Here is a 25,184-nt window from a genome sequence, read left to right on the forward strand (position 1 = left end):
CTAGTCCCTGTATGGAGTCCTCACTTTTGGAAATAGTCAACAGTAGGTGTATATTGTCCCTGAATACATTTAGCAAAAAGAACAAGAAATCCATTATTAATTTTATATTAATCATCTAGATATGAGTTCAGTGAAACAATACATTCAAGTGAGTTGTTGTTTCAGCACAAACACCTGGTTCAGCATTAAGGCTATTTTCCTGTCTTAATCATAGAGCTGAAATCATTTAAAAATTACTTTTATGGAAGCAGTTAGATTTCAGAGTACAAAGCTCTGTTAGAATAACAACTAGAAGATACAATGTGGGAACCATTAATTTAACCTTATGATGTTAAACTACATGACTCTGCCTGACAATGACACTGAAAACAGTAAATTAGTGTAAATATAATAATAAATAGTACAGTTGTATTCCAGGGTTGTTATTATTGGATCATTGGATTGGCTGACAGCTTTAGAAAGAGACGACCTAAAATAATCTCCAACAGCTGGCTTTTCAAAGTTTCTTTGGGTGTGACAACAAATAAGTTATGAGTGTGATTTTGAGTGCTATGCATTAAAATATGCTTAGATGTGATATTTTTAAGCAGTTTGCTACACAAATATACCGTATCTAAATAGCTAAATGAATGAAAAGAAAACTTTGTGAAAGTATTTTTTAAATTTATATTGACATATTATAAAATATATATATATAAGGAACAAGTAATAGGTTTATTCCATGCTGAAAAAAAGAAGAGAGAAAACACAACGTGTTGTTGAGTTTTCTCTCTTCTTTTTTTCAGCATGGAATAAACCTATTATTGTTCCTTTGCAGCCTATGCATGCTGACGCAGCTACCCACCTGAACAATATATATATAATATATATAAGGTATAAATACAGTAATCAACATAGGCAACACAGACTTAATTAAATGTAATTCTTGGGTCGAATAGGCAATTATAGTGACCAAGGAGAGGGAGCAAAATTCATATATGTTAATATTCACAAATACATGGGCAGCAGATGGCAGCTGTGGAAGGTTGGTGAACGTGCCTACAGAGCAAACCAGGTCTATACCAGCAATCTGAACGTCAACAAATTCATACAGTACTAAGAGTCATCAAAACTTCAAAAGCAGCATCCTCATTGTGGATCTGGATGGTTCTCACTACTGGAGGACAGCAGCTTTCATTCAAAAAGAGGGCTGAACATGTAACAAGCCGAATGATCCCATTGGTTGCATCTTTGGCATGATGGGATGATGGGGGTGGCTCTGGCCTGTGAAGACAGCGCTACACACTGCTCCAGTCTGCTTGGGCGCCTGGTGGACACCGCAGGGTAGGCCGAAGGAAACATGGTGACAAATAACATGGAAAGATCTCAAAAGCACTGGCCTTAAAAGAAGCCCCAAAAGTGGCATATGACCAGGAAAATGTTACCTCTAACACAACAGACAACTTTAGCATAAATTGGATATTTATACTAAATATAACGGTTCTTGGGGATTCCGCCCTTGTCACTCCTGCCCTGCCAGTTTGTCCCTCACTGCGTGGGCACGAACCCAGGTCTCCGGCATCACGCAACAGGGAACTTGCCTGCTGAGCTAAAGGAGCCTGGGCATATTTATGACATAAAGATTTCTTAAATAGATTTTTTCCATTTTATATTTTATATTTAGACTATATATATACAGTAATCCATAATTCTAAATACAGTTTTTAATACTTTGCCAAACTACATACACTTTTAATCTAGTACTCTTAAGATTTCTTTTCCACCTTGGGAATATAAAATTAATAAAAAAAAAATTATATACAGTAGAACCTTCCAAATCCTGAGCACAACAAAAAATACATCACAGCTATGAGCTTAAGTATGGGCTTTAAATGTCAGACATCTATCTTCTGTTTGTAATTATGGTGTATATGTGTTAATGAATCAATGAGAATAGAAAATGTACTTCATTTGCTAATATAAGGACAGCAAACACAAAAGAGATTTAAAACCTTTGGAAAATAACTGCAATTTTTTCTAACCTGGCTTCTGAACATTGTGTTGTTTCTTCCCAATGGGGGGAAGCTCTATAAGAATCTATTGAAGCAGCCTTTTCAAATAGAGGTCTATAATGAAGATCTGCCACTCTACCTTCCCTCGTGCATATGTTGGCAAAGCTTTGTAAAGAAGCTCTCAGTCACAGCAGGATTTGAAAGGTCACTCTCTCAAGCAGTCACAGTAGGCTGCCATGAATGGATGTGAGAGGTAGGTGTTCCCGCTAAGAGTTTCAAAGGCAAGTGCTTGGATTCCAAGGGTGACCTGACAATGGCATTGATGGGCCAGCAAGAGACAAACCTTCAATACCTTTGGGTCCGGGCTCTCCTTTCTGCCCAGGCAGACCGTCATTTCCAGCCAGTCCTTTCAGGCCCCGGGGACCTTGGATGCCCTTTTCTCCAATCAATCCTGACGAAAAAAAAAGAAAAGGCCTTTCTTTTAAGGAACACGACACATGTTTTGTCTTAGTCCCAATCCTGTTTTCCAGGTGTGTGTTTTTTTTGTGTGTGTGTGTGAACTGCAATGACTAAACATTTAGAAAATGACATTACCTCTTACTCCAGGTAGACCTGGTAGACCCGGGGCCCCTAATGCTCCAATGTCTCCCTTTTCACCCTTTGGTCCAGGAGGCCCTTGGAAAAATAAGGGGAAAAAAAGTTATTGCAGGATGGATACAGTGACAAAATTATCAAGGATATACTGTAACATAGAACAAAAAAAAAATTTCACAAAGTGAATATTATATGCTGTGAGAAACAAATCTTAAAGGTCTCCCCAAATAAATATCAAAATGTATTTAGAAATCAGATACGGGAACAGTTTTCTGCTAATCCATTTATTCATTACAAAGACATGCTAAATGCAAAATAAAATGTTTGAACAGGCAAGAGACACCCCCACTGGTTTGTTGTCCTTGGCTGTAGTTTCATGTATTTCTCGTATTCTTGGTGGCCTGAGGGATTCTCAGTTGGTGACTTGTATCCTTTAGTCCCTGTTTACAGTGGCTCTTATTCAGACATTTGCCTCATCTACCCAAACCTAACTAATCTCCTGTAAACTTAGAAATAGTTATTCTGTGCTTTTTCTCCATAGGATTGATGCAGAGGGGTATTTCAGTATATACTATATACTGTGGTACTGTATATACATTAAAAGTGTTAGCTTCCTTTGTTTGCATAAAAATTAAATTCAGTTCAATTTAAAATAATTTACTCATCTCAGGAGGGCAATTTAAGCAGCAAGCAGTGCAACATACAACACAAGACAAAATCAAAGACAAACAAAACAAACATAGAACATTAAGAAAAGGTATACTTAGGTTTCACAGTTAACGGACCATAGAAATGATTGAAGTAACTGTGTGTAGTATTAGGGAAGTGTTAGTACATGCACATTTGTGGAGAGGTAGGGGAAGTGGGCTCTGTCCAATGGACATCATTTACAGTCATTGTTTGAAAGGCTAATGGCCTCTGGAGCTAAGCCAAATTTCCTTTTATTTGTCTTGCACCGTGGACAGTGAAAGCATCTTCCCGAAGGTAGAAGATCAAAGGACTGAAGGTGAGATGGGTCTTCAATGATGGCACAGGCCTTCCTCGGGATCGGCTGTGTGTACAGCTGTGCCAGAGGTCTTAAAGGCTCACCAACGATGTTAGTGCTGAAGTGTACAACATTTTGAAGGTGGTGCTTGTCTTTCTGACTGAGTGAGCTGAACCAGCAGATAAAATAAAAAGTTAAAATATTTTTGATAAAAAACTACAAAATGTTGAAAAGATTCTTTTTTTGGACTCCAAAGTACTCTCTCAGCTTTCTCAGACCATATACTGTATGTGCTGCTGGGATTTCTTCACAATGACATCCGTGTTGGACTACACCAACAGACTTACCATGGATTTGGGTGGGAATGATATTGCTTTGTTTTTTAAAATCTGCAATCATTTCTTTTGTTTTTGACACATTCATCTCTAGGTAGGAAGTATCACACCAGTTCACAGATTTGTCCAGAATGGGTCCATGTGTTTGTCTAGTCTCTGAGAGGAGAGAGACTTATACACTGTCATCAGCAAACTTGATGATATAATGATATCATGATACTCATAGTTGATTACCAGTAAAGAATGCGAGAGAACATTTCATTTCTCAAATAAGAGCTTAATACACTTAAAACACTACTAAACCAAGCCAGGGTACACAAGTGTTACCAATTGCTCAGCTCTTGCAATAATAACCAGTCTCAGAACTTCAAGAGTAAGCTTGTTGTCCATGAAACTCAATTGTCTGAAATGTTTCACTGTTTGTGGGATTATAAGGATATGAAATAAATTAAGATAAACCAGCTAGGTAAAAAAAAGGGGTCCTTCTGGATAAAAACCCCAACTATTTGGTAGTTTGTCTAACTGGGGTGATGTTATTGTTTTCTTCACCTTTTTGGACCCCTGGGTTAGCCTTTAATTACCCACAGAAGATTCAACAAAAATAAACCCGAAGTTCACATCTCTCTTAGCGCATAGTTTTGGATCCACATCAACATGATTTCTGTTAAAACTCCATTTCCTCCTCAGCCCTGGTTGGGACAGCTGGGAATTTTTCATGGCTTTCTGAATGACCTGGGGCAAGGAGAATCCTACATTTGCCTTTCACTCTCTTTTAGTTGTAGTGCTACACAGCAGAGTTAAGATCTGGCAAACTTGAAAAAAACAACATCTATTACAGAAAATGAATTTTAATACTTGAATTATTTATCTTCAAATTTCAGTGTGACAACCAAATGAGAAAACTCAAAACATCTCAGGATGGTTCCAGGTTTTATTAACTGTGTGTAGGCTATTTGGAGTGGAACAAGCATATAAGATGAGAATGAAAATTATTCTCTGGAACTAGAGAGTATATTACAAACTACCCATATGTCCAGTATTATGTACTGCATATTATATATGTGCTGTAGTTTGTGTTCTATCATTTGTTGCTTCATGGTGGTGTTCTCCAACAAACAATAGAGCTCACCTCAAAATCAGAAACATTGAGGCTACCAGTCATCTCAAAACATCTCAAAAAGTCAACTACACCAATTTCCAGCTTCAATGTGATGGGCAGGGTCAAGTCTGCAGAGTATAGATTCAATTCATCACACCTCATTTCAGAGCATAAAGAGGGTGTTGACTAGAAATCCTCTGGCAAGCAAGCCATGATGTCTAGCAAGCAGCTCTCAAGGTACACAACAGTGGTGGCTCAGTGGAAAGCTGAAGCTAATTCTTCCCTTCTGGCTCACGGCAGCTTACAATCAAATCAATGTTAAAACTGCTAAATCGTTTTTTAATTGCAAGCTTCTATCCCCTTCCTTTTTACCTACAGTAGCTGTTACTCTGGAAATGGCATGGTGGAACAGTGGTTAGCATTGCTGCCTTACAGTGCTAGGGCCCTGGGTTTAATTCCTGGGGTGCTATCTGTATGAAGATGTTCTTCCTGTGCTCATTTAGGTTTTCTCTCGGTGCTCAGGTTTCCTCCCTCAGGCTGAAGATGCTGTGCTGGTAAGTTAATTAGCTTCTGGGAAATTATGCCTTTCATTGAGTGCGTGTGTGCTTGCCATGATAGAATAGGACCTCCTCTGTGACAGTGAATTGGATAAAGTGGTTAGAAAATGGATAGATATTAAAGCAGTACTATTGATAAGTGAGGAATAGAAAAGGTCAATCATGGTACAATAAGACAGTTACCTCATCACAAGTAAGATAACAGCTTTGTTTCCATTAACCATGGACGATGTGCTGTGGATAGAGGAACTTAATGCCTGTATTTACAGTATACTGTACAATATACAAAAACAAATCGTTTAGTCCATTGCAGTATATGTTGATTGAGGGACTGAGTGAGATTGACAGATTGTGGAAGGGAATTTTGTGTTCTTTGTGTTCAAATTATTCCCTGCTATTTTGTTGTTTTATGTGACTTTCCTCTAATAAAGTCCTGGGTTTGTAACTGTGTCTGACTAACTGATCTTGCCTCTGCTTACCTGAAACCTGCTAGACTTGAGCCTGTCACAATATTATGTACGTAAGTGGAAATGAATGCATTTGTATTTTACATTTATTTTAATGCATTTTACAGCATGGTTCAGCATGTTTTTTTAGACCAGATTAAATAAACATTGCTTAATAAACAATAGGTGGTAGGTACAGATGCATGTTTGCTATTGATGTTATTTTTGTAACTGGTACTGTGAAGCTAGAGGCTGCTAAATAGATAGATACAGTACTTTATTAGTAACACTTTATTGATCCAGAAGGGAAATTGATGTGTTACAGATGGCTGTGAGTTTGGTCAGCATTCTCCTCTGTAGCGGCGAGGCTTATTAATAAGGCAGAATTAAGTGTTTCGGAGCTTTCCCAAATTAGGCCTCATCTCTCTGTTCATCTCTGTGGTGCAGCCACAGAGAAACTATTCATGCAGGCTGATTTAAGGTTCCTTTGATAAGGTTTCCTAGGACAGCTCCCAAAGGGGGATGCACTTAGCTAAGCCTGGCTATCATGATCAATGGTCATCCATTGGCGCCTATCTGTCTAGGGAGTGCCAGATGGACATCTGGACTGCATTCCTAAGTGTCAGGAGTAAGTGACTCATATCTCACCTTGATCAACCAATCAGGGACTGGTAGGGCCGAGTAACCCACGTGGGACTCTGATGCCCATGGAATTTTCAGCCAATCAACGAGCTGAAGTTCCTCCAGGTAAAAACAGGCAACACAGAGCGCTTAGAGATTCAGTAAGATTCAGTGGAGGATTTGTGGAGAATTCTGTGGACTGTTCTAAAGGGAATTCAAAGGAGAATTACAGGGCAGGACGGCCCAGGAGCAGAAGGCTCCCAAGGGCAGGACATTCTCGCAGAGCACCTCCTGACCATCCTGAGACTCAGCCCGGACAACCACGGAACGGCCAGTGTGTCCGAGTGCCAGAACTTTCCTTTGTTCTAAGAGTCTAGAGCGGAGGTTGCCAGAGAGTAACCAGAGCATCCACCCAAGGTTAGCACCAGCAGCAGGCCTCGTGAACAGGTCAGAACTGTGGACAGCTGGATCACTATTCAGAACTAGCTCTTCATCAGGAACGAACCGGTCCTCTTCCTGACTTGCTGGGACCCACAGTCATCTTTTCTCCTGTGCGCAAACTTTACTAGTTAAAGCCAACACTAACTAGCCGGTCAGTGAGCATCTGCAGCGCACCATCGCAAGCCGCACAGCACAGCCTGGCACGGAGCCAGAGAGCGCGGATTGGACAGCAACAGCCTGCAACTGTTTCTTTGAGTCCGCAGGAGATCTGAATCCCCAGAGATTGGATGAGTATTTAACTTCAATGCATTACAGCTCGAGAATTCAATTGTTATCCCAATCAGTTGATATCAATTTAATTCCTAAGAGTTATGTACTTGTTTCGAGTATCTAATGTAGAAGTTATAACAAAGTTCATTTACGAAACGGTCTAAATGAATTATATACTGAACGTATGTCCTCTTGATATGTGGAACACTTTGTAACTGACTGAATATATACCTTTTGTATTCTGATAACCCTCTCGATAAGATCTTTTAGTTTTACATGCATATTCTATGTATTAATAAATGTATCCTTGTGTATTAGTACCTGTGTCTGTGCGTTGTTTGAGTTATGTCGCATGGTTGGATTCAAAAGCCATCAAAAGAATCAATTTTGTGATTTACTGCTACAATTATTAATTGTCCCAGTAAATGCCCAAACCCTACAGAACTGGTGTCTTCAAAGAGCCACACTACATTACATTTTGGCTATGGCAACGTTACACCTCTCAGCCACCACCTCCAGGGGGTCAAGGCTTAGCCCCAACACAGAGCCAAACTTCTTGTAAGTTTATTGAGCCTATTTGCACCTCTTGTCATGATGCTGCTGCCCCGGCACACAACAGCTTAGAAGATGGCCACTGCCACCACTGATTCCTAAAAAAAGTGTAGCAGTGTCACTGGGTTTAATTGTAGGATGGGACATTTTTGCTTATTTAACCCCTGTTCGCAGGTTTTTTACCAGACATTCTAGTTTCTTCTCACCTATCAGAGACACCTGCCAGAAGGTTAACTGACTATACTAAATTGTTCATTCCATGAAATTGAGAACTCATTTATTGTATCTGTCCCGATATCATCCCCATTATCATCTTTCTTCTGTATTTGTTGTGGCTGTTATGGATGTATGTTTGAATAATACTGGAGTACCTTGATGTTCATAGCTGTTTGAGTGAAAGTGAAAGAGGGGGAGTCTTCTAAACGCCACAAGGATGTTCATAACATTTCTCTCCTACAGTTTGTACGCGCATGTACACACAACCTGGATGTGTCAGCAAACATAAAAGATGGCTGTTCACAAATAAAGAAATTAGAGGTAGTTCTACATCAAATAAAGATAACCAAGACATCACCAGATGAAATAATAAAAAAGAGTAACTTTATTTTTTCACCTAAATGAAAAATTTTGATTTCTTTTTGGTGGCATTTCCAAGCAGAATTGGATCAGAGAATATTTAAATTATTTCACAAAGAAGGTGGAACAAAAGCAATACAAGGATGGATTTTTCTACACTTCACTGTACTATATCTGAATCCCCAGAACATGCAGTTTAATACATAATGCTTTCGAGTATAAAATACTAATGTTTACAAAAGTGTTAGTATTGCATTGAGAATTCTTATAATGCATAAATTCAGGCAAATTTAAGGTGAATGTGAATAATGAATTACTGTAGAAATATTTTTATTGTAATGCTTCATAAATGATTATTAAAATCAATGTACAGTATATAATAGACACTTTCTGAAGTCTACCTCATAGTCAACGCTAATATTTCAGGATGGAAAACAGCACATGAAAGCAGGTGACCTGGATTCATTTACCAAGTAAACAAGCCTTTCTGGGTGTAATTACAGTTAATCAGGAAATCAAGAACTCTAATTGAAATATCTCCAACTTCTACCCTTATTAGCTTCACATTCTTTAAAGAATGTCTTCAGATGTGAAACACATTTATTATGTATTTTGCACGAGACAAAGACGAAAGGTTGGAATTGATCAAAGTTTTCAAAATCCTCAAAGGCACTGGCACGGTCATCCTAATGGACTTCAGAACCTGTGCAGAAACACTATCCAGTGTACCAGAGTGAAAACCTCAATCAAGTGCATTTAAAACTGACACTAGGAAGTGGCTATAACACAAAGGGTTTTGAAAATACTCTGGCTCCTTTCAAAAACCATCTGGATACAATTGTTTATTATTGCAAAAAAGATGTATTACAAATGAATTAGCTGGAGTGGTTAGCATTGCTGCTTCGCGGCAGTGGGATCCAGGGTTCGATCGTGGACCTGGGGTGCTATCTGCATGGAGTTTGTATGTTCTCCCTTTAGCTTTTCCCTAGTGCTCCTGTTTCCTCCCAGAGTCCAAAGACATACTGGTAGGTTAACTGGATTCTGAGAAAACTGGCCCTTGTGTGGGTTTGTGTCTGTGTTCTGCTATAATGATCGACTGGTATCCCATCCAGGGTGTTTCCAGCCTTGCTCGCCTGGATAGAATGCACCTATGAATTGGATGAAGCAGTTGGAAAATGGATGGATGGATGAACTTGCTATAATTAGCAATCAAATGAACTAGATGGCCCAAATGGCATTATTTCTTTTCTAACCCTTCCTATGTTCTGAAGTTTGAAGCTCGAACATGGAACCTAGTGGCTAGGAAGTCACTGATAAACACTTAAAAAATACGGCTATGCTAAAAAAAAATTAGTTACAAATTTAACTAAATGCTCAGGCATCTTGACTGGCTGTAAAGACAAAGCTGGTATGTGGCCTAGGTATGACGGACCCCTTGGTTTAGAAGTTACTATATAAAAAAATATGACCCCGTATAGTACAGTATCTGTAAATAGATCTGTTTTGCTTTATGATGGTGAAGCACTTTGTCAGTCTGCCATCTGCAGCATTAAAGACTATGAAATGGTAGAAAAATTATGAAAATGGAGCTCCCAAGGACCGAAGGAGAGCTATGACATTGAGTTGCTGTGTCATACCTCTTTGGTCCTAGGTTTGATTCCAGCCTGAAGTGTCTACTGTTTGACAGTTGGCCTGTTTTCCCAATGGAACAAAGAAAGGTTTATTTCATGCTGAAAAGAAATGCAAAGAAAACTGAAAAAGAGGAATATTTTCTTGTTGTTTCAACATGGAATAAACCTTTACCTGTTCCTTTGCAACCTACGTATGCTGACGCAGCTCCCTACTTGAACTGTTTTCCTAATGTTTGCAGGGGTTTTCTCTGGGCGCTTAATTTTCCTCCCATTTTTCAAAGATATGGAGGTTAGGTTAATTGGTGGATTGTTTATCAACATTGTTTCTCTAAATGTGTGTGAGTGCAAGTCCTGTGATAGATTGTGGTCCTCTGCCTTATAACTGTCCTCCTCTTAAGGGCGCTCCAGCCCTTCCTCGTTCCCTCCCATTGTCTGCACCTGTTCCCTATTCCCACTCCCCCTTAAAAGCCAGATGCGGACCTCACTCCTGGTTCCTCATTGATTCCCGCATCCTGAGATCCCAGGGGTCCTGCTGCATCTGGCTCCGTTATGGTTTTAACTTTCTGTTCCTGATCCCCTGCCCTGCCGGTCCCGACCTGGCTCATGGGTTTAATCCCTGGATGGATCTCCTGGCTTTGGACTCTTCTCTCCCGTTTGGATTCCCTGTTTGGACTTTGGCTTTGTTTATTCGCCTGGACTCACTTCCCCAGGACACCAGCTCACCTGGACACGCCCCCCTGTATCCTGACCCTTTCCTGCATGACTTTCTCCCTTGTGTATCTTCACTATTCTGGATCGCGTCCTCTGCATAGGGCCCGGAAGGAACTGCTATGTGACAATACCCTGTGTTACCAGGATAGGATCTGGGTTGGCATGACTCTTACCAGGACAAGGTAAGAAGTTTTCGAATAAGGGACTGATGGGGCTCCTAAGTACAGCAGCTTGAAACAGTTGCTGAGTGTAAAGGCTGAGACTGGTCCATGTTATCAGCCAAGAGTGATATCACCTTATGTGTAAACCTCATGTCAAGGTTACATAATAGGAGATTATTCCAGGTTACAACTGCCAAAGTACTAAAATCAGAATTAGACAAATCCACCGCAAGTATGCACATGAGTGATTTTTTCATGACTCAATTCATTTTGCTTATAGGAAAGAATTACACCTATGCTGCTTTGAAATAGATTACAGCTAATCTAGCTAGAAGCAAAGCTCATAAATAATTTAAAACTTATTTGTATCCCACAAAATTTATTTTTTGCATCAACAGGACACAGGGAAAATATGCTATTTAGCATACATTTGCACTCTTTGAAATGCTGAATATTCTGTAACAGACACAAAGTAGAATAAACTATGTGACTGGAGTGATAAATGGTACTTCAGTCATAACAACACCAATTATGACAATTATGAAAAAAACATTTGCTGCTATGCATTTGTACATACCTTATGATTACTGTGCCTTAGTGTTCTTTAATTGTGGCGCATAATGCCTTAACTGATATTTAGCAACATATCTAGCTAGCATATATAAATAAATTAAAACAAAATTAACAACTGTAGCATTTTAAGAGCACCTTTTCTGTTCAGCAACTCACGTGTATGAAGAGTTAGGTTCAACAGATCATGACATCAGTTCAAGTAAAGAGGAGAAATTAACCACTTTTCAGGAAACGATAATACACAAAACCTAGCTACCAGAAGTAATGTAATGAAATACGTCCAAAAGGTTCCTTCTTCAATCAGTGGTTTATTGAAGTTTTATTTCTCAGATTGTATAATGCCAGATTTGTGGTCATGAGCAAACAGTTTCAGTAGACTTTTTTTACCAGAAAGATTAACGTTGTAATGCAAATGTGATATAAGGTGGCATTTTCACATCTATTTATTTAAAAAGATATCATTTTATTCACCCAGTAAAGGATACTACAACCTCAAGATAACTCTTGTAGCCCAGAGGACATTACTATGGTTTGAATTCAGGCTATTTCCATTATTCAGTGTGCTGGACTCGGAGACATGTTGGGCTAATTGTGGAGAACTGACTCCAGTCATGTCACGGCACACTGAAACCTGTGCTTATCAGTGTTACCTAAATTGTGTCAAATACGTTGCCCCCCTTTAATGACTTGCTTTTTTCATGTCAGAATTTTAGCATGGTAAAAGCATATGGCATTACCATCTTGTAGAGCTCGTGATCCCTTCATATACGGTTGGTTTACAGTGGTAAGAAATTGCCTGTCTGCTCTAAACAGAAAGGAGGTAAGTCTAAGTATAAACAAAAACTAAGAAAAAAACATACAGTAGATACCCTCCCAGTACCAGTCATAATTTTTCAATGTTTCAGAAAAACAAAGACACAAAAGACCCGGCCAGATATCAGGAACAGTTCAATATTTAAAGATCATGCACATTTCTGTAAACCTTTCATACTGTAAGTGTTCTTTCACTATTAATTAAAATAGCAAGGGAGTGAATTAATGTGAATTAACATGGGAATATAACTCTTGATGTAAAAAAAAATCAACTCAGTTTTTTATTGGGTGGACGTGCTTTTCTGAAATGACTGAAGTATCATAGTGCATGAAAACTAACTGTACTGAGGAAGACATCTATAATAACTGAAAAAGTTAAGAGATGAAGATGCAGAGAAATCAATCTTAAGGACAGAACAATCTAATTTGCCAGGCAATTGTGAACAGCTGGATTTGTTTATCTGGATTAATTAAGAGTGGTACAAAATATGTAATGAACATAAATGAACATGCAAATAAGTACTTACCTTCAACCAAAGTAAGATTCTTCAGAGCCACAGAATGCTCCCAGTCCTTAAGCCTTAAGTCCTCTGTGATGTTGTTCAAGATGGCAACCTCATTTCTGAGCTGTTGTTCCATGTTTATTTGTGCAACCCTGATTGTCCTAGTATCTTCTGTGACATTGAAGATCTGTATTTGTAGGTCCTGGATTTTTGTGTGATGGATACCCATATCATTTGTAAATGTTCCATTCACAATGTTTAGAATCTGTTGCATGTCTTCTAGTTTATCTTTGAGGTTATCCACTTGGTCGGAGGCCTCTTTCACCCGTGAGTCCTGCTTCTGCAAGGAGATCTTCACTCTGGCCATGTCAGTGCTGAGTACGGTCACGTTTCTCTGATTGGAGAAACTCAGGTCCCTGAGGACATCTCTAAGCTGAGACACAAAGCTGGTGGTCTCGTTGGACTGTTCCTGTAGGTTGTGAACATCTTGCTCCAGCCTTCGGACAGCCTGGCTCAGTTGCTTTAGTGTCTGTGAATGGTTCTGGAAGAGGTTCTCAAGCTTCCAAATGTTCTCCAGGAAATCGTTGTTGGTGGAGAGCTGGCTCATGGACAGCTGCAAGTTCTGGAACCTTTCACTCAAGAGTGTCACATTGTCCTTCAAAGCTTCCTGTTTTTCTGATGACACTTGCAATCTTGAGACTGAAAAAAATACGAACACTGTGATTATCTGCACCCGCCATATCTAATAATACACTGGACCAATTATACAATTTAACATTTTTTCTGTACAAAATATAATGTATTTAGCATGCCAGGATAGGCTCTGGCTCCACGACAACCCTGTATTGGATAAAGTGGTTAGAAAATAGATCAATGTATGTACAGAATATATATATATATATTTACAACATCATTTATGTAAAGAAATCTTAAATTCTATTTAACATTCTTTTAACAAGAAGGAGACTATTCTTTTAACAAGACTCTTCTTATAAAGGTCTACATTTCTCTTCTCTGAGGTTCTATAAAAAATAAATTCATCCTTGTGCTGTGGACACTAGACAAAACTAGGCTTCTAATGTCTTGTCTTTTACTAACCCTCACTTCGTTTAACAGTATACTAAACATTAGGTACAGTATAGATGTTTAAGTAGCAAAGTCAATTTCAGCTCTGGATGTTTGCATATTCAATTTAAGGCAATCTTCATGGGTTCCACGCATATTATCTGTTTTACAAAATGTAGACCCAAAATTGTATTAATTGCTAGCATATTTTCTGTGCATTGAAAACAATAGTCTTAGAATATTGGAAATGAATCCTGACATTCCATAGGTTTCTGAAGTTGAAGATAAGGCTCCATTCTTGTTTTATAGGACCATTAAGGGTTTCAGAGTGCCCCAACAATGTTATAGCACTGAAATGTCTAGGTCTTTTTTAAAGTCTTTAAAAGTTTTAAAGCCTAACAAACATGCTTTAGTATTTTATAGAACTGTGTTTTGCTTGATGGGATGATTTAAAATGTTTTCTTGTCTTTAAAAACCTATTCCGTCTGCATATGACCTTTCAAATGTACTGTATGTTTTGGTGTTTTTGCGGGTGAAAGAAGAACACCTTTCATCAACCTGATAAAAGATTGATAGATACTTTATTGATCCCGTGAGGGAAATTGCAGGAGACGTCATGAAAGATTGCATTAAAAGATGTCATGAAACAAAATATAGCTAATTCCACAATGATATCACTCGGCTATATGCTTTCAAAGATTAATTTTTTTCAAAAAAACTTTTAACGGTATACTAAAGGTTCAAATGATATTTTTACCACTAGTTCTAAAAAGTGAGCCTATTATGTAGTTTTTACCCAGGTTACATTTGGACACACATGGAGTGTGAGAACTAAGTACACATACAGTATTGGCTAAATCATTTTATTTTGAAAGCAGCAAATTAGGCTTTTCTAAGAAACTTGTTATAATTTCCCCTTCATTATTTGTATAAATAATCACCACATTTAAACTTTTACAAACAAAATGTATTCAATTATAAGTGCAATGAAATAGCTTTTCAGAGACTTCCATATCCATCAAACCTACAGGAATATTTCCACTGCAAGGCGAAAAGAGCACATTAACCTAATCACAATTATCTTTTCATATGGCCATTGGAGCTTTAATTCTAACATAGGTTAAATACAAGGCAGAATACAAGCCAAAACCACAAAGCAAAAACAGATGCACATTTCCCAGAAGAATAAACCAAGCAGAAAAAGATCTTGACTCCTTGAAAACAGTAAATGATCCCTAACGTAGACCCAATAAAAGGTTCACATTTAATGCTTTCAATACTATCCATGGAAACAAAAAATGGAGCTCATCTCTTCTTAAATGGACTGAATGTTACGCTTAATAATTGGGATAATCTATTATCAGACCTTGTTGTTTTACTCTTTTGTTATTCTTTATTGTAATTAACTATTTCTAGTGAATTCATTTGACATTCAGACTCATTTAGTTGGTTTCCTTCTTTGTCACCTCATTCTGATATCATGAGAGGAAAACAACAGCCAGAAACTCAAAAGGGCATGTTTACATGTAAAAAGCTGAGGACTACCTACCAGGGCAAGATGATTCCTAATAAAAAGGGAAAAATTAAAATAACAGAAATGCACCGAAGGAGTGAAAAGTAGAACAAAAGGCTAATTTATACTTTAAATCTACAGATTTAATTTCGGTTCACAATTTAAGAACACGCTCTAATCCTTTTGCCAGTTTTAATATAAAAGATTAGGTTTGAGACAAAGTCTCCATGTGCCAAACATCCATTTCCAACTTTTTTCACATTTGTAAAGACATTTGTTGTCCAAGTGTTGGGATTTATAACATTTACAGAGGATGTTTCAATGCAAACTGATCTGTTCCACCAGGTGCAGCTCAGCTGCACATACTGACAAATTACAAGTTCCTTAAATTCCAAGATGTTAAAGGAAAAGTTTTTTGAAGAAATTCCATTTCACATGATTTCATTTCAGATTCTACCAAGTGAAAACTCAACAATACCCTAATGTCATTTTTCTGCATAGGTACCGTACATAAAAATATACGAATGGCTATTAATAAGAGAAGGGTTTTTGACACATTATTGACTAGCATTATATGCTACTTGCATTTTAGGTGCAATTAGCATGTAGATCATACACTCACATAATATAGGAAAGGTTTCAAATAAGAGGAGGCCAATCAATGCTTGTTTGGCAGTTAGTCGATCTTCAATAGTATGGTTTGTTCCACACCTGTTCAATTCAAGATGGCACTGTCTCATGTGTAGCTCTCTCATTTATGGTGTTATTTCATGTTATGTCTCGTACAATGTTAAACAAATATGCGTGTGGACATCACCTATGATTGCCAAACACTCTTGGACCTGAAACTCAGAGCTTCGTATCTGACTTCAGTGGCAATGAAACAGGCACATGAATGCAAGAGGAAGTGGAGTAAGAGAAGCGGCATGTTTGTACATCTCGAGCAGCTTGCCTTTTACTCCCTGCTCTCCAACATTTTGCTTGCAAATGTGCTGTCGCTCAACAGTGAGACTGACATACTTCACTGTCCGTTCAACACTCAGCGGGACTTAAGACAGTGCTTGATCCTCTGTTTCACTGAAACGTGTCTGAAACCAAACATTCCCGATACCACTATTCAACCTGCTGGATTCACACTTTACAGATTGGACACACAGATTATAGCAGTATTGAGAAAGGAGGAGGAGTGTGTTTTATGATTGATAATCTTTAGTGCGTTGGTGTAGAAATTCTCTACAGATCTTGCTAATCTAATCTAGAGTATCTCACTATTGTCACTAAATGTCACCCTTTTTACCTATCAAGGGAATTTTTGATTGTTATTATAACTGCTGTGTACACTCACCTGCTTGCTAATGCTGAAAGAGCACTCAGTGAGGTGTATAGTGTCATTATAAAATATGGAAACATGCATCCAGAAGCTGTCTCTATCACAGTAGGGGACTTTAATTACTATAATCTTAAAAAAGTACTACCAAAGTACTTTCAGCACATCTCCATTCCCACTAGATTCAACATCACACTGGATCACTGCTACACCACCATTAGGGAGGACATACTGTTCCTCCTCACATCTGCATGTCCGACGCCTCTGTGCTCCTTCTTCCCGTTTAGAAGCTAAAGAGGGCATCACCTGCAATAAAAACTGTGCTGCGCTGCTTAGATGCTGCTGAGCAAGAACTCCTGGACTGTTTTGAATTGACTGGTTGGAGTATATTCAAAGATTCTTCCACTGATCTAACCGAGTGCACAGAGGTGGTCACATCTTACATCAATTACTGTCTGGAGAGATGTGTTCCAACCAAGAAGATCCGGATACGCCCTAATCAGAAACCGTGGATAAACAAAGACATTCGCAGTCAAATTAAAGGATGGACTGCTGCTTTTCAATAAGCAGACAAAGAACTGTACAAAATCAAGGCATGATCTGGAGAACGCTATCAAAACACAAATACAAAGACAAACTTGCAAAACAGCTTGGGGGCACCAGCTCAAGGTGCTTGCATCAAGGCTTGCAGGCTGTCACAAACTATTAAGGCAACACAAGCGGAATTTACACTGCTGATGAATTACTACAAGATAAGCTGAACATCTTCACCCGCTTTAAGGCTCTGAACACTGAGCACTGCTATCAAGGCTCCCAGTGAACCAGGGGGTTTTGTGTTACACCTCTCTGAACAGGAAGTGCCTTTACTGGATTTCCGGACAGGCAGACCACAGGTAGTAAAAAGGTAGTGGCAACAAAATCTCCTCTAGAGTGATCCTAAATGCTGGAGCTCCCCAAGGCTGCTGACTCAGTCCTAGTTTGTACTTCTTGTTCACTATGACTGTACAGCTATATACTGTACAGTATAACAGCGACCACATTGTTAAGTTCACTGATGGAACCACAGTTATCGGGCTATAAGAGCGCAGAGTCTAATATAGGAGTGAGGTGGAGTACAAGGTGGTGCCATGACAAGAAGACAAAAAATAAGGAGTCGTGCCCCAATCAGTACTGAGGGCACAGTGGGGGAAACTGTCAGCTGCTTCAGATTCCTGGTGTCACAACACAAAAGCCAGTCTGAAAAAGGAACAGTAGCACCTTTCTGCAATGCCTAAAAAAATGTGATATAGGGAAGCAATTACTCATGAACTCAACTGATATCACTGAATGGTATGGCAATACTACCATAGAAGTTAAAGATGGCATACAAAGGACTGTGTAAACCGCTCTAAGAATTATAGGATCTGACTTAACATCATTCGACTAGGTCTACTCCATCCTCTGTTGCAATAATGTCAGATCCATTATTCTAGATTCCAACCAATACAGGCACTAATTGTTCACCCCCTCTGGCAAGTGGCACTGCAGCATGAACCCCTAGGCTTAACAATAGCTTCTACCCAATGTCAGTGTGTATCATTAACAGCTACTGTAACAGTGCAATGCTTCTGAATTCAATGCACTTCTACACTATCTACTTGGCTACCACGTATCTATTTTTCCATGTGTTTATTTTTCTGTACTACCTGTTGTATGTTGTTGGGTTATGCTGTGCATGATGGTTGGCTGTGGCTGTCATTATCTACTATTTTATGTACTGTACACATTGTGTTGTGTTTTCTATTGTGCTGTGCATATCCCGAGAGAATGGTATGAATAAGAATCCCAACGTACATGTGCAAATAAGCTCCTCTCTCTCACTCTCATACCCATTGCATAAAAAACTGCTTTCTGTTCTCAGTGTGAGTTCACACCTCACCACAGATGGATTGAGCATGTTTCACATGTGCAGTACAGAATTGCTGCAGTAATCCACTCTGTGCTTAAATATAAGGTAGAGAAGCCCAGCAGCAGATCTACAAAAAACATTCTCATGTATGTGTCTTTCAGGCTTGTGATGGGGGTGGAGCAGTGGCACTGTGCCTAAGGATCTGCACCTGTGGCTGGAAGGTTGCTGGCTCAAATCCCATGGCTAGCAGAGGAATCCTACCCCTGCACAAGGCCCTGAACCCCAACTGCTCCACAGTGCTGTATAATGGCTGACCCTGTGCTCTGACCCCAAGCTTCTGTCTGTGTCTCATGGAGAGCAAGCTGGGGTATGTGAAAAGACAAATTCCTAATGCAGTAAAATTGTATATGGCTAATAAAGTGATCTTATCTTAAGATGTTATTCTGTAGTACACCATGTTGGAAACTATAAAAAACAAATATATCAAGCTAATCTTTTGAAATCCTGGAGAAAGAGGGAGACAATAATGGTAATGATTGATGTCCAATAGACATTCAGGAAGGGGGATAAAGTACCTTTGTTTAAAAGTAACAAAAAACAGAATTGTTTGGCAAGAAATTGAGATATTTTCAGGAGACTGATGACTCCCATTATACATGAAATCATCCCTGAGCAAGGGAATAAAGTCAATTTGAAACTGCAAAATAAGCTAGAAAAATATTGTTACAGTTTTTGGAAGTGGCTTTTGAATTGTCTCAGAATCTAGAGACATCTCAACAGTCATGGATCTGGGCAGTGTAAACATTTACAGTTCTTGAGAGCTTCCAAGCAAGAAAAGAAATATGGAGTTTTTTTAATTGTCGGGATTCTGAAACACATTGATCAAAGGAAATGTCTGGTTTACCGTGGTGAACAAAGTTCTAGGTAAATTCTTAAGAGTCATCCACAGTCCAGGAACAGGGAAAAGAGAAGAGAAGTGAAGACATAAGAGCGGATGGACAGAAAAACCCAAGGAGAGAGAAGAGGACAGTGCCAGGTGGGATGTTTTTTAGAAAGTCTGATCTCCTGTACAGGTTAAAAACAGTGTCTCCTGGTTATAGGATGCGTTTTTTGAATGCCAGATAGGTTTCTCGTTTCTACGTGAGGGGAGTGTTCAGTGTAAAGCCAGAGCCCTGGAGGAGGGGGACGCATTGCCTTTGTACACAGAGCTGCACTGGCTTATTAAGGGTAAACCACAGCTGTGAGGGCTCTTTAAGGGCACACTGAACAGCCCCAGAAGGGATGAGCAGGGCACACCCCTGGAAGGGGAGGATCTTTACACCGGCAGTCCCGGAGGGGCTTGAACCTGAGTGTAAGTCATTAAGTCATGTAAAAAAATATATATATTCTTTTTTCTTTTAGCCTTCCACAATTAGAATTTTTAATTTGGCCTTGCGCTCTCTGCCTGCTCTCCCAGACTGGATCCCGTTAGATAGGGTGAGCCCAGCCTGGTCCCTTTCGCCAAGCGGGGTCTTTTCCAGGCTGAACCCCGTTAGATAGGGTAAGCCCAGCCTAGTCCCTGCCAAGCGCCAAGCGGGTTCTTTTTCCAGGCTGGACCCTGTTTGAAAGGGTAAGCCCAGCCTGGTCCCTGTTGCCAAGCGGGGTCTTTCCCAGGCTGGACCCCGTTAGAAAGGGTAAGCCCAGCCTGGTCCCTGTTGCCAACCATTAGATAGGGTACAACCAGCCTTGGTGCCACGCTACACGATGGCGCAGTGCTGCTTTACTTAACAGCAGATTTTTCTATTTTTCCCTTTTGTTTTGTTTTCTTTTTGGTTCTCGCTAACCTCACATCAGTGCCTCCGCTGTGGCTCGTCCCACTCCTGCCTTGCTACACTATGTACAGTAGCATCCAGATATACAGAGAGAAATTTAACTGTAGGCCATAGTTTGTTTAGATTTGAAGGCAGGTTTTACTCTCTTGTTGCCCTGTATAGGTGTCATGTAGAATTTATATACTTGGTAGTAGTTTGGAGTTTTTTAAGGGTGGACAGGTTGTAGGCCTCTGAGATGCTTTGTTTGGAAATAGAATAATTTATATGTTGTATGTTTTATGTCGTGTTGTTTAGTGTGTGTCATTGTCATTGTTAATAAATATTTGTTAACCTGGTGTACCTAATTTATTACTCTTTTCACCACAATTGTGCCAGAGAGCAAAGAACTCAGATGCCTTTAATTGTACAGTACAAAACACTTGGGTATATTCTTGGCATATTGTTTACAGTTTGGCGGTTATGATTATTTAATTTACTTGATCATCCTGCTCGGTCTATTTCTGGTATTTTCAATTTTTAACCCCTTACTTATAACAATATTGAAAATGCAGAAGTCATTGAGAAATTTCAGGGTGTCCTGTAGGCATGGCACCAAAGATAGAACAAAGGAAGAAAGAGCTTCTATATGGGATTCTATTACAATTACAGAAGTCTCAATCGACAATCTTATTGTCTACTACCCTAGACTTAACAAAAGGATATTGGCAGGCATCATTCATGCATAGTTTAAAAGAAAGGCCTTACAACATCTGAATAAATGAATAAAATCCTACTGACCACACAGACCTTGCATTTGTATTTCTGAATGATGTGGTAGTTCTCAGTGCAGCTTGGGACTCATTTTTTCAAAGGTGCAAGCTTTCTTAAATGTATTGAAGCAGTTAGAGTAGGTACTGTAGCTCCATCAGCACGTATAGGCTACAAAGGAGGCTGTTCCTTTGAATGTATTATGTGCAGCAAGCTAATTGGTCAAGCCAGTGTGACAGTGGAAAACACCTCCCACTGCACTTCCTACTCCCCGGCGTGTGGGAATGTGCAGCTTCCACACCTGACGCTAATCAGCGCTGCGATTAAAGATCCTCATGCACCCGCAGACGGCGTTCACCGTAGAACGGAATGTGTTCCTTTCACTGGCGACAATTTCTCCGATCAGATAAAGATTTCTCTACTGTACCAGAAAATCGAAACCTCTGCAGACGACTATACACCGGCACACCGCACAAAGATAACACGCGCCCTGCCGGTGCTCAGACAGCCTCCTATTGTTGCCACTAGATTATTTGATAGGCCATGTACACAATAGATCATAACCCAGAACTTTTAATAATATGGATAGTTATTAACAGATTTTCAAAAAATTGCAACAGTTGTTGCCCCTATTACCAAGTTGACAAAAGAAAAGTGAACTCTCATTGAATGGTGGACCCTGAAAATTGAGAAGGCTTTCCAGGATTCAAGGATGTATTCTATGGAAGTCCAGTCACTCTTGCCTTTTTTACAGAGCTCATTTAACAGATTGAGGCATCTGTGGTGGGAATGGGAGTATTGCAATTTCATATTATGGATAGAAAAAAACATTCTTAAACTGTACTTTAATACGTCAAGCTATACTCAATGATTCTCAGCAAAGCAAAGTCTCTAAGGTGATTTGCCAATCCAGACATTGTTTTAGTTTATTCCAATTCCACAAAATTATCACACGCTGAAGAAATCCACCTTTCTACTAGCACTTTAACACACACACATACGGTATATATATAGTAAATTGTTCTACTGTATGTTAATACATTGCTAGAAGTATAACAAGGTAACATGTTTGCTTCCATAAATGGGTGTCCCAGTGTCTTGGTACAGTATACATATGATAAAAACAAATGTTATTTTTATAGAGACTTTATAAAAGTCTGAACAACACTTTCTCCAGATAGCTGATTTCATTATGAATATATATGTTTTTGCAAGTTCCTTTTATTTGATGTTGGAACTCTTACGTATTCTACAATGCTGTATAGTCCACTGGATACAGATTTTGTATGAGAAGCCAGTTTTCAGTTTAGTGGTACCTCCTCACTGTCCCGGCTTTTCATGTTTGAGAAGTCTTTGTAGAAAATACTTGTGGGAACACTGTGTTATAATAGCAAATGCAAAAGAACAGGACAGCTTTACACAAGAAAGCAAATTAAAATTATTATTTGGAATATGTTCTGCTCCTGTCAATGTACTTGAGTTGGAGGAATGGTGTCCTAGATCACGCTAATGTTGGCAACAGCAGCAGAATTACACTGCAGCAATGCACCTGTGTGTCCTGAAAGTTTGTTTGGATGGTTGAGGGGCCCCATGCAGAGAGAAGCTTAATGGACTGCACATGTTGCATATAACAAAAAAAATAGCAGTTTGCAGTGACTCATTTGTTCTCCGAACCATACTGAACCCCAATTGAGTAAGCTTGCTCTTTCTGCCATTAAAGGAAACCTTAAGAGAAAACTTAGTCACCAGGCCTTGGAGAGCAGTATCCATTACAATGTTCCTTTTTACAGCATTCTCTACAAGCCGGGAGGAGTCCTGTACTCTGGTGAGTACTTTTTTTTAACAAGGCCTAAGCATTATGTTTGCAATGTTCTCTATTTAATTTAAAAGTATTCACTCTGGGTTTGTTATATGTTTTTTTAATATACCAAAATATTTTTTTGTTTATTACAGAACACACAAATTGAATTTCCCCAGAAAGCACCTTGTTTAAAACTGGAAAGATTTCCTCATTGTGCTATAATTTGGAATTTGTGATTTTCACCAATACTGTATTGTAGTGCTTCTCTAGTTTTGTATATATAGGTATATATATAAATATCCTTTCTCCAATATACAGTATGTTTTCTGAAGGTTTTTTTCATCGCACTGAATTGAATAAATGGCTGTTATCAGTACAACATACCTAATAAAAAATACAAGCGCAGAAATATGCCCTAGTGGGATAATTCCACAGAGGACTTCCAGAACCATGTCATAGGACCGATTTCCTTTTCTTGCTGATAGCTGCTACGTGCAGTAAACACTTTTACTTTGTGTTTTTGAATACATTTTCTTTACATTTTTCTTTACAACTCCTACTTCTTTCATCCAGTGACAAAGGATCAGAAAGCGCATGACATACTGGAAGGAGAGATACCCATCTCTTAGTGAAGGGCAGCAGGCCAGAAGGCCCACTACATAGCAGATCAGGTACAGAAGAGCAAAGTTACTTCACCAGTTGAATTAAGGGGGGGGGTTATGTCACTGATCATAGAACCTACAATGAATAAAAAACCTGTGAAGGTGACATCACCTCTGTTCACTGGGTTTGCCAGTGTGTTGAAATTCATTGCACAAAGGAGCTATTGACATAGTGATTTTGATGGTCATTTTGATTTGACTTTGATCAGACATCCAGAATCTGGTATGTACCACATCACAGTAAATTAAGTTAAAAAACAAGAGTAGCTTAACACACCTACAGTACAGTGCTTAATATTACTATGCAGAACTATAGTCACAACACTAACCATTTGTACTCCATAGGGTTACATTTACATAGAAAGTAAAGTTTTGAGTGTAGTATCCCAGTTGTATAACTATATTGTAGAAAATTTCCTTTGTAAGACTTAGAAATGCATTTTAAAGTCACTGAAAAAAATAATAAAAAGTATGATTTAAGCATATGTTATATACGATAACAGAACACAAGGGGAAAATATGACCAAGAAGTGGAGATTATGATGTAAACGTAGTGTCTTCATAAGTATATGCACTCAGAGCTTTTGGAAATGGTAAAACAAGTCCAGTGATGACTTCATTTTAAGGTCTACTAAACACATCAGTTTAATACAATTGGAATATAGATGCCTTTTTCATGCTGGAGAGTGATCATCATAGTCTCTTGGCTGACTGCAGAGGTCCTTCGCTCCAAGAGTTTGTCTTTCAGACATGTTCATATTAATAATCACAACTGTTACACTGTGGTGTTAAACTTGCACCGTAGAGCTCCTACATGCTTGTGTCTTCGAAGGCTTGACAACTGGAGAGAGGTTTACTTGTAAAGCAAAACCATCTCCTGATTTTTAATGTATTATTTCACAAGAAGAGCTGGTGAAGCAGCCGATCCGAACTAAGCTTAGTGCTGTTTGTTTTATTCTATGTGTATCTGGAACTGTACGATTGGCTTTAAAACCTGGCATTCAACACTGTAGCAGCTTTAACATCCATATTTCAACACGACATTAATGAGTCCCAGCTCTCCGATCTGGCGGCAATGAGCCTCATGGGATGATTATCGGTTTTGGCTGTTTTGTAAATGAGAAAATATTGGAATAAATATGAATGCTTATTTTTAAAATAGAACACAATTTATTCTGAGTCATTAGTGATTATTAAATAATACAATAAACAGCCCAAACTAAAAGTTGCTCATTTTTCTGCTGTCCTATGTACTAGGAAGGATATAATTGAGATTTATTTTTAATTGAATGTTACAAACCTGATTGGCATTATATATAAAACCATTCTGGCCTAAAACAGCATGGCCCAAATTAAATAAAAATGACACCAGTCACATACTATAAGTCAGTTTTTAATGTTGCCTTAGGCTTCTTGATTCTACCATTTGGAAACTTGGCATTAGGTATTGGGTATAGAATTCTCAGTTAGTGTGTGGGTTGAAGTTTTGATTTAATTTGGGGTGATGTTTT

The 25,184-nt window shown here is 38.8% G+C and overlaps 1 protein-coding gene across 2 annotated transcripts in view; it reads right to left on the minus strand.

Moving 5' to 3' along the window:
• Window positions 1-25,184, minus strand: part of scara5 (scavenger receptor class A, member 5 (putative)) — an 87,106-nt gene that overhangs the window by 26,411 nt on the left and 35,511 nt on the right. Inside the window, exons 4-6 of one of the 2 annotated variants that reach the window (XM_006625751.3) lie at window positions 12,884-13,558; window positions 2,586-2,666; window positions 2,335-2,442 (exon numbers count right to left, since the gene is read on the minus strand). In XM_006625751.3, coding sequence (XP_006625814.1) covers window positions 2,335-2,442; window positions 2,586-2,666; window positions 12,884-13,558 — 864 coding nt within the window. The remainder of the gene's footprint in view (window positions 1-2,334; window positions 2,443-2,585; window positions 2,667-12,883; window positions 13,559-25,184) is intronic. The other variant, XM_015343771.2, reaches the window with a different exon arrangement.

Source organism: Lepisosteus oculatus, chromosome 2 (assembly GCF_040954835.1).
Source record: "Lepisosteus oculatus isolate fLepOcu1 chromosome 2, fLepOcu1.hap2, whole genome shotgun sequence".
In the NCBI taxonomy this organism is placed as follows: domain Eukaryota; kingdom Metazoa; phylum Chordata; class Actinopteri; order Semionotiformes; family Lepisosteidae; genus Lepisosteus; species Lepisosteus oculatus.